This window comes from Eptesicus fuscus, chromosome 9 (assembly GCF_027574615.1).
Source record: "Eptesicus fuscus isolate TK198812 chromosome 9, DD_ASM_mEF_20220401, whole genome shotgun sequence".
In the NCBI taxonomy this organism is placed as follows: domain Eukaryota; kingdom Metazoa; phylum Chordata; class Mammalia; order Chiroptera; family Vespertilionidae; genus Eptesicus; species Eptesicus fuscus.
Genome location: NC_072481.1, coordinates 7,138,190 through 7,148,889, shown reverse-complemented (window position 1 = coordinate 7,148,889; position 10,700 = coordinate 7,138,190). Strand labels below are relative to the sequence as shown.

The window sequence follows — 10,700 nt, the reverse complement described above, 5'->3', positions numbered from 1 at the left end:
AATCGAACCGTGACCACTTGGTTCATAGATCGACGCTCAACCACTGAGCCATGCCAGCCAGAACATTTTTTAAGAAATATTTTTTTTATTGATTTCAGAGAGGAAGGGAGAGGGAGATACAGAAACATCAATGATGAGAGGAATATCATTGATCAGTTGCCTCTTGCACACCCCCTACTGGGGATCAAGCCCACAACCCAGGCATGTGCCCTGACAGGGAATCCAACCATGACCTCTTGGTTCATAGGTTGATGCTCAACCACTGGGCCACAATGGCCGGATATGAGTCATCCTTTTAAAGGAATTGCTATTCCTAAGGGGCAGGTGGTCAATTGCCCATGGTCCTTGTCCCCTCTTGCCACTACCATGTACCTTGACTAAGGATTCAATTTGGCTTCTGTAGTAGAGTGAGTGTTGATATCCACCCAGTAGAGTAAGTATTGGTGTGAGGGAAGTAGTCCCTCCCTCCCCTGTGCTCAGTTTAAGCACCAGGTGGAGTTGACTCCACTCTCCTCTCCTAGGATGGCATGGGACTTGTGTCTGGTGAGTTAGAACATTCCATTCCCTTAGTTGCGGCAACTGGACACACCATGCTGAAAGCCCATAGAGCCACCCAGTTATAATGCGATTTCTGCTGACTGCTGAGAATGATGAGATAAATCCATAGTAATGACCCTGGGAGAACATAAGTATGGAGCTGCTCGTGGCCACCATGAAAAGTGAAGGTAAAATAAACAGGGAAAAGCATTAAATAGAGGAAAGAAGAAAAGGTGCTGGTGGCATTGAGTTCCTGCATCAAACCAACCCTAATTTATCCCAGGGGCCAATACATTGTCTCTGATTCAGGTCAGTTTGAGTTGGTTCTGTGTCTTACAACAGAAATAGTCCTTGCTACACATCTTCGGTACCTTTGGCTCTTCCTCAATTTCTCACTGTAGGTAAGATTGAGTTTGGTCAGACTCGGTCTTCATGGGTCTCTGACTGAGGACACAGACCTTTTCAACTGCTCTCTTCTCTTTTGTTTTCTTTTTGTTTGTGTGGGGTTTTTAAAATATATTTTTATTGATTTCAGAGAGGAAAGGAGAAGGAGGGAGAGATAGAAACATCAATGATGAGAAGGAGTCATTGATCAGCTGCCTCCTGCACACCCCCCACTAGGGACCGAGCCCGCAACCCGGGCATGTGCCCTTGACTGGAATTGAACCCAGGACCCTTCAGTCCACAGGCGGACACTCTATCCACTGAGCCCAACCAGCTAGGGCCCAACTGCTCTCTTCTGACACTTTGACACCAAGAGCTCCAGAGCTCCCCTAATCAGTGGCTCTGAGCTGTCTTCATCTGTCGCTAGCTGCCAACCACCATGGAAAACCGACCCACTCTGTCCTAACTCTTCCAGCCCAGGCAGTTGAGACTCTGAACTCAGAGACAGAGAAACAGCAGGAAAAATGTCACCCTGTACCCAGAGGAGGAGAGTGGAACCAGCTTCTCTTCCTCTACCTGCAAGTCTAGAACATCAGAGCCCCTCCCTCTCAGCCCGATTGGAAAAAGCCCATGATGCCCTGGGTGTTTTCAAGGCTAGCCAAGTGGTCACTCCTGTTCCCCACAGTCTGGATCAGCCTGGGCAGTCTGAACCCCACCTCAGGGAGGCTGTGGGCAACCCTTCCATACTCATTCCCTCTTGCAAAAGGCCACTACAGACCATTTTTCCCAACGGTGCACACAGACAGAGAGCCCCACCCTCCCCCAAACCTGTCACATCTACTACTCTCCCTTCAGACAGCAGAAACATGCACTCTCTGATTCTAGAACCTGGAGCAAAAAGGAGATGGCGCCCTAGCCAGTTTGACTCAGTGGTTAGAGTGTCAGCCCACGGAATGAAGGGTCTCAGGTTCGATTCTAGTCAAGGGCATGTACCTTGGTTGCAGGCTTGATCCCTAGCCTGGTCAGGGCATGTGCGGGAGGTAACCAATTGATGTGTCTCACATTGATGTTTCTGCCTGTCTCTAAAAATCAATGGGGGGGGGGGGGGGGGCAGGTGTGTGTGTGTGTATGTGTGAAGATTAACGAAAATATAAAATAAAACAAAAATATATTTTGTGTGATTAAAAAACATATATTTGTTTTTAAATATTTTTGTTGATTTCAGAGAGAAGAAGGAAGAGGAAGAGGGAGATAGAAACATCAATGATGAGAGAGAATCATTGATGGGCTGCCCCCTGCATGCCCCACACTGGGGATCTAGCCCACAACCTGGGTATATGCCTTGACCAAGAATCAAACCATGACCTTCGGGGTCATAGATCAAAGCTCAACTGGCCAGGCTGTGGTTTTTTTTTTGTTTGTTTGTTTTTTGTTTTAAAGAAGAAGATGGCAATCTCAATAGTTTCCCTGGCCCCACTCAGCATCACCTGCAACAGAGAGACCCATAAGGAACTGGATGATGGCGGGACCTACACTCTCACAGCCCCTCTATAAACTGGACCATGACCTTCAGAATCCTCGCGGCGCAGGGGAGTTGAAAGCAGCCCATACCGAAGGTGTTAAGCACCCCGTGGAAACCATCCTCCATGTGGTGCCAAGTCACTGGGACGCCCAGGTCCTCCAGTCGCTTCTTGTACAGCAGTGAATTGTCCCGGAGAAGGTCATACTCACAGCTCACGATGCAGGCTTCTGGGAGCCGAGACACAACTTCGTCTTCTGCAAGCATCGGCGAGTGCAGCAAATCCAGAAGGAGGTCTGTCTCCAGGTAAGCATCCTCATTCAGGGGCGCATGGGCCACCGGGCGGTAGCTTGTCTTCTTAAACCTCTCTGGGATGTTTTCCGGGCTCAGCCACTTTCTGTACTTTTCCCAGACTTGGGCAGGCAAATGGGCGCCCTTCAGGATAGCGCTTTTCCATTGGGGGCTTATGTCCAGGTAATAATGCATACAGAGGAAGGCAAAGTCCAGAGTGAGCAGTGGGACATTCTTGTTCTGCTGGAAGGACGGCAGTTGGTAATCCAGGACTTGGAGAGTGGCATAGATCAGAATCTGAGCCCGGATCTTGGGCAGATCTGACCGAGCCATACATTTTTGACAAATTGTCACGGCCGCTCCCCCTCCCACGCTGTCACCACAGACCACAACCCGGGCTGGATCTACCCCATACATATCTAGGGACTTCAGGAAGTGGATAGTGGCCACGAGGCAGTCTCTTATGGCCGACGGGAACCTGTGCTGGGGCGCCAGGCGGTATCTAAAAGGGAATCAAGGAACATGGATTACACTCATGACCCCAGGAGAGCCCAAAACACCTGTGTCTAGCATCCTGGGCTCGAAGTTCTTCCATTAACTCCTCCTCCTGAAACCTGAGCAGTTAAAGTTAAGGTATGGGGCTTAAATGAGCTCATAGACATAAAATCCTCAGTGCCCGGCACATGGGCTCTGTAAGTGGCAGCTGCTAGTCCCACGGTCTCCATGTCAAGTTAGGGGACAGGTTGAGACCTCAAGAGCCCTGCCATCCACCTATTGGTCCACAGCTTAGCTGTCACCACCAGGCCAGGAGCCCCCTCCCTCTGAACCTACCTGCTGGTGTTGCCCTGGCTCACACCCGTTCCCTACTTTTTGGATTTTTTCTTTTACGAGCAACCTCAGGCTGGCCTGGATTTATATAGTAAATAACGCTGCCACGCTCACAGGTCTTTGTGGCCTCGCCTCTTGAAGACTTAGATACTACCGATTGCCAGCAGATAACATACTAGTATGCACTTGAGTTCGCCAGCCTGGTCACAGCGTCGTTTCCCTGGCCCTCCCCACCCTCCCCTTTACTCACCCAATTATTAAAACCACCGAGTCACTCTCCTTGCACAAACGACAGCATATTTTGTGGTACAATCCTGGAAAATAAGAGGCTTTCTTAATTCACTAGGAAAGCTAATGGCTTCCTTTACCCATCATCAGCAGCCCTGCCCACCACGTAATGTTCATTGACACTATCTGAGAAGCTGTTTGGCCATCAGTACAGTGGTTCTGTGCGTGAACTCTGGATTCAGACCCAAGTTTGAATCTCTATGTTGCCTCCTATACATCCTATATAATACCAATATGCAAATTGTCTCCTCGACAAGGAGTTCCACAGGGAGTTTGACCAGGGGGCCGGGCTGGCCCACCAACCACCAGTGGCCCCTCCCCCTCCCTGGCTGGCCCTGCCCAATCAGCCCTGATCCGGGCGGGTGGGCCAGACCCCACCTGTGCATGAATTTCATGCAGGGTAAGGTCCCTAGGCCTGGCCTCCCTGCTTGCCCGTCTCCTCCTTCCCTAGCTCCCTCAGCACTCCTCTGCCCCTACTGGTCACCCGCCATGTTCTGTGCTGCCCCCTGGTGGTCAGTGCACATCATAGCGAGCAATCCAACTCCTGCTCTCCCAGTGGAACTCCCAAGTGCCCAATTTGCATATTGGCCTTTTATATATATAGATATTTTTTTTTTTTATTGATTTCAGAGAGGAAGGGAGAGGGAGAAAGAGAGAGAAACATCAATGATGACAGAGAATCATCGATTTGTTGCCTCCTGCATGCCCCCTACTGGGGATTGAGCCCACAACCCAGGCATGTGCCCTTGACAGAATTGAACCCAGGACCCTTCAGTCTGCAGGCCGATGCTCTATCCACTGAGACAAACCAGCCAGGGCTATGTTGCCTCCTTTTCACTTGAGTTGAAGTAGTGTGAGGCCCATCCCTTCTCTCCCTGAGGCTTGATTTTCTCATCTGTAAAATGGGGACAGTGATAATCATAGGGTGTGGGGGTTTTCAGTGAGATAATGCACACAAAGGGCTTCCACAGTGCCTGCCACGTAAATCCTAATATTTATAAATATTAATTAATAAATTCGATGTTGCCCTGGCCAGGTGGCTCAGTTGATGGAGTGTCATCCTGTGCACTGAAGGGTTGTGGGTTTGATCCCTGGTGGAGGTGAGTAGGGAGAAAACTGATCAATGTTTCTCACCTCTCTCTCTCTCTCAAATCAATGAAAAATATCTTCAGGTGAGGATAAAAATTAATAAATACTTGCTGTTCCTGTCATTTATTAGGCAGAGCATACCCAAACCATGGCTGCATCCAACCCCTATTCTCAAAGACTACTGCAATAGATCCTGGCATCCCAAAGACTAGAAAGCACCCTAAAGGTATTCCCCTCCTCCCCCTAATTCCTACAGTTGGGGGAGGGGGAGATTAAGAGAATAAAATTGTCTGAATTGTGAGTTTTTTTCTCTCATTAATTTTCCTGGAATCATTGGTCTTCACGTCTGTTTATCCCAGAATTTGTCTCAAGGAACTCCTGATGTGAAACAAAATGATGTGTTTTAGTCATTTTCATGTTTTAGAAATCCTTATTTCCAACTAAGTAGAAGCGGTGGCCACACAACATTGTGAATGTACTAAATGCCACTGAATTGTACACTTTCAAATGGTGAATTTTACATTGTGTGAATTTCATAGGGCTAGACGGCAGCCCCCGCTTTTTGAAACTTTGTTTTTACGAAACACCTACGTTAGTTAGTACCTGTTTTGGGCTAACCAAAGGAAGTCCCAAGTGGATTTTCACTTTTACAAAGAGAAAAAAAAAAAAAAAGCCATAACCAGTTTGGCTAAGTGGATAGAGCGACTGAGGACTCAGGGGTCCCAGGTTCGATTCCGGTCAAGGGCACGTACCTTGGTTGCGGGCACATCCCCAGTAGGGGGTGTGTAGGAGGCGGCTGATGGATGTTTCTCTCTCATCGATGTTTCTAACTCTCTCTCCCTCTCCCTTCCTGTCTGTAAAAAATCAATAAAATATATGAGAAAAAAAAAAAAGGTGAAAAGCAACAGTGTCTGTTTTGCAGAGAGCCCTTATGGAGGCAGCACCACCTCACCCCACCCCCATCCCAGCAGGGAGAGTGGCCCCTGCCAAGCTCCTCCCACGGGGACATGCCTCATCTCAGCCTCCAGCCCAGAGCTCTGAACTGAGCATCTGGGCTTTATCTCAGCTTACTCTGTGCAACCACCAGCAAGCTGGGTCCTAAGAGAATTACTTCTTTGCTTGACATCATTTCGGCTTAGGAAGGCTGTCCCCTGGACGCCCTACTTTCGCATAGTGGGGGGACCTGAACAGGCATAGCTTGCTCTCTTCCTTCCAGAAAGAGATCAATACATTCTGTATCTTTGCTGCCTGAACCAACTGGGACCCGCTAGCTGCCCCGGTGTTCCCAGGTCATCACAGCGGCGTCCAGACCCCGGAAGATGACAGGAGTACAGCCTCATGCCGGGAGGTGGGTGCCCCCCACCTGCTCGGCCTGTCACACCGCTGCAGGCCGGGTCTCAGGGGAGGACTCTTACTAAAGCTCCCGAGGATCGTCCCACCGCCGTGGAACAGCAGGATGCCGGGCCGGAGTCGGCGGGAGGTCCTCCTGGGCTGGTACAGCTTCACGGGGACGGTCCCGTAGCGGAGGTCGGTGACCACCACATCTGGATCCTTGCTGAACGGCAGCAGGTCGTGCACGAATTGGATAAACTGGGGCATCGAACAGATTCTCAGTTTCTCAAGAATCATCCCCTGTTGGCCAGAGAAGAGGAAATGCAGTGGGAAGGATTTCGGCGTGTCCCTGGGAGTCCGGCCGCCCCTCGGCCACACATGCCCTCCGCAGAGGGGGGGCCCCCATCCCCCAAGCAGATGGTCCCAGGCCGGCACTGGCCCTGCACCAGAGCGCTCAGACCTCTCCCCATCCCCGGACCCTGCACAGCCCAGCCCTGCAGACCAGGCTCTGGCCACCCCTGAGGGTTCCCCACCCCCACGGGGTCCCTGCTCCAGCTGGGCCTGGACCTGACATTTCTTCCAGAGACAACCCCCCCCCCCAACCTCCTCCCCCAGCCAACCTGGCCCTCCCAGTCGTTGTTGCTATTTTTAAGACATAATGACTGCATTGTGGTGGTTTTTCTAAAAGGGGAGGGTGGAGTTCTTATCTTTTAGAGATACCTATGGAAATAGTTTTGGATAAAATAATACGATATCCAGCCAGGCCAGCGTGGCTCAGTGGTTGAGCATCCACCTATGAACCTGAAGGTCACTGTTCGATTCCCGGTCAGGGCACATGCCAGGGTTGCAGGCTTGATCCCCAGTGTGGGGTGTGCAGGAGGCAGCTGATCAATGATTCTCTCATCACTGATGATTCTCTCTCTCTCTCTCTCTCTCTCTCTCTCTCTCTCTCTCTCTCTTCCTTCCTCACTGAAATCAATAACAAATTTTTTTTAAAATATAATATCCAGGACTTGCTTCATAAGCAAATGGGAATGAGGGACAGATTGGGGACACAGATGAAGCAAGATGGGCCAGGGTCACTCAAGCTGTGGGGTGGGGACGTGGGGATTCTTTCTACTGTTGGTGTATGTCTGAACGTTTGCATCATAAAAAAATAAAAACAAAGTGGGGTCTGCCCCTGGGCACCATCTTTCCAGGGTTCCTAACCTTTTCCGAGCCAAGGCCTCTGGGCTGGCAGTGAAGCCTGTGACCTCGTGGCAGGATGTTTGTGAATACATGGATGGGATTGCAAAGGAAGACAGTGTTATCTCTATATAAAAGGCTAATAATGCTAAGTGTCTGACCCTCTGACTGGTGGCTGTGATGCACACTGACCACCAGGGGGCAGACACTCAGTGCAGGAGCTGCTGAGCTACAGTGACTTGGCAGCAGCGGTTCTCGGGTGACGCACCCCGAAACCAGAGAGGAGGGTGCCCAATTCCTTGCGGGGCCACACGATTCCACCTTTGGCCGTGGGTTATGTTGTTGCTGGGGCACTGTCGGCCCGAATCTGGTTTACTGCACACTTACATTTGTGTTCCACACCCTGTAGACAGCAACTTTGCAGAGTGCCCTCTCACACTCCAGGACCCTCGGGGGATGTCAGAGAGCTGGTTTCAGCCCGATCCCTGCAGGCCAGGCCGAGGGACCCCATCTGTCGGAGGGACCTCGCTCACTCTGCAGATGCTCTTCCAGCCATGGTGCCACCCCAGGTGCAGCCAGCAGGGGAGGGACCATGGGAGGTTGGCTCCAGGGCGTGTCTGGCCCATATTGCCTAGTCCCACCCCACTGACCACCTTCCAATTGATTTCCTTTCAATGTGCAGGAATCCATGCACCAGGTCACTAGTTTTAATATAATCATAAAAATATTGAAGTGAATGTGTGATGTCATACTATGTGGGCTTCCTTATTAGCACACTAACTAGTGAGATCTGGGGCCTGGTCTTATACTATCACCATCTCAAAGGAATGGGGTAGACATGGGAGTTTTCACAGACTCTGCCACCGCTGTAATATGCTCAGAAAATATGTGATCCCTCTGGTGACCAAGTCACAGCTTATGCTGTCTCAGCACTGGGTTATCACCCTCATTTAGAATGGGAAGAAATAGTATATTTTCATTAGAGATTAGGGAAAGTGGGGTGATTTTTACCCCATCTAAATTCACAGACGCCCTGCCTTCTGTCACCCTTGGGGGCTTGGGGAACCCCATTAACAAGCCCTGTCTTACTTCCCCACAGCACTCGCCACTCTGTGAATCGTTTTGTTTGTATGTTGCTGTCTCTCCCCCACCCTTCCTATCCCCCAATCTCCCCCACTCTGCAGGAAGACTCTAGCTGGGACTTTACTGCCATCACTGACCCTCAGAGCTAGAACTGGCGGATGGCAGGTAGTAGTTGCACAACACATACATCTGTGTAGGAAAAAACCAAATCAACCAACAGTGCTAAGGCTAATATTTATGGAGAGCTCACTCTGTGCTGGGCCTTCAGACACACACTCAGCTCACTGCCTCGCCACAATAGGCTATGAAGTCAGGACTGTTACTTCCCTGTTTTGCAGATGAGGAAACGGAGTCGCTATGTTTGGGAACCCCGACTGTAGACTATGAAGGTCAAGGCCAGGAAGAGGACAGGAGCGAATGATCACCTGACCCTGGGCAAAGAAACCTGTGGTACCTGGGTTCTTCTGCATCGATGGTTTCCCATGAGAACAGGCGTTTGCAATCGCTTGTCATTACGTAAGAGACTTAAGAAAGGGATTTTCTATCTGCTGTTTCTGCCAGCCCTCAGAACAACACGGCAAACCCTTATTGCCAACCTCAACACGATTCTCACCATGACCTACTTACACGGATTTCGTTAAACCACACACACCAACAACAGCAAGCAGAATCTAATGCCATACACAGTCTTCCATCTTGCCCAGCCAGTGTGGCTCAGTGGTTGAACCAAGAGGTCCCCAATTGGATTCCCGGTCAGGGCACGTGCCCTGGTTGCAGGGTCGATCCCCAGTAGGGAGCGTGCAGGAGGCAGCCGATTGATGCCTCTTTCTCATGGATGTGTCTGTCTCTCTATTCCCTCCCCCTCCATCTCCCAAAAAGAAAGAAAGAAAAGAAACAGTCTTCCATCTCTCCGAGGCAAATTATACATTTCTATAAAGCCGCCTCCTATAGTTTTGTTCATCTGTACTCATTTGCTAATTTGCTAGCGCGCCTCTTTATTTTGTCATTGGCCAGTTCTAGCTAGCAGGTAGGTAGTAAGGGGGCCCCCAAAGATCCAGAACAACGCATTCCTGTCCTCGTGGCTTCACAGCGTGGTGAGCGGTGAGCGCTGTGAATGAGGTGAGACAGGAGACAGGGCCAGTGAGAATGAGAACGGGAATCACTCTTTGAATTCTGTAGCTCTCAGCCCATTCGGCTTGGGAAACTGGGAAGAGGTTGAGAGCCACTGGTTACCTAATGGGAACCATTCAGGCTCGAGAATATACTGTCAGCCTCTACTGCCAGGATATTAATTCAACTAGAAGCTTCTGCTCTGCCTTGCCAACTCTCTCCTTCACCTTCCCAACGAGGGGACAAATAAGACTCAAAGCTCACCCATGCCACCAGCAGCTGGAACCCGCAGTTCAAGATCCACACCTTCACAGGGTGGCCGATGGCCACGGGGATGTCCACGGTGAAGAAATGGCTGCAGATCACCCACAGCCCAACCCCCAGGAAGAGCAGGCAGGGGGCCCCGAGGAGGGCCAGGAGGACCGCCATCCGTCGTTTCCACCACAGAGGAGGCCACCAGCGGCCGCGCTCAGCACACGCCACTTAGGACACCGTGTGGAGCCAGCAGATCGCCGACACTTATATCACAACCTGCCTTCCCCACCTCCTCACGTCCCAGACGCCCAGGCCGGGTTGAGTCACAGACTCAAGTGAGGACCTGGCTCTGCAAAGCCCACAAAAAGGAGAACACGGCGTGTGCAACCTGGCCCGGCTGGAAACCGGGGCTCCTGGTGCCAGCGTCCATCCTGGCACTGCGGCGAGAAAGGGCCCTGCTCTAGGAAGTCAGCACGGACATCTCTGCCCTTGGTCCACTCTTGCTGCTCCCGAGTCTGTGCAGGTGGCCTCAGGGCTTTGGCACTTGTGCTCTGTGCAACATTCTTCCCTGACGTCAGCCGAGCCAACCCTCCCCTACTGCAGGCCTCTGCTCTAATTCTAATGTCGCCTGAGTGAGGCCACCCTGGCCACCTTATTTCACACACACACACACACACACACACACACACACACCTGCTTAATTTATAATTATGTCTTTTATTATCATCTGACATAATACCATGCTTCACTTGTTTGTTTACTGTCTGTAGAATGTAACTTCTGGGGAGACAGGGATTTT

General features: G+C 50.8%; 1 protein-coding gene across 1 annotated transcript; it reads right to left on the bottom strand.

The window, feature by feature from the left end:
- Positions 1–2,332: 2,332 nt before the first annotated feature.
- On the bottom strand, positions 2,333–10,123 carry AADACL3 (arylacetamide deacetylase like 3). Its single transcript, XM_008151792.3, has 4 exons — positions 9,911–10,123; positions 6,352–6,568; positions 3,810–3,873; positions 2,333–3,233 (listed from the first exon to the last, which is right to left on the bottom strand). The coding sequence occupies exons 1-4, from the start codon at positions 10,073–10,075 to the stop codon at positions 2,459–2,461; spliced, it is 1,221 nt and encodes a 406-aa protein (XP_008150014.2). The 5' UTR covers positions 10,076–10,123; the 3' UTR covers positions 2,333–2,458.
- Between the last annotated feature and the right edge of the window lie 577 nt (positions 10,124–10,700).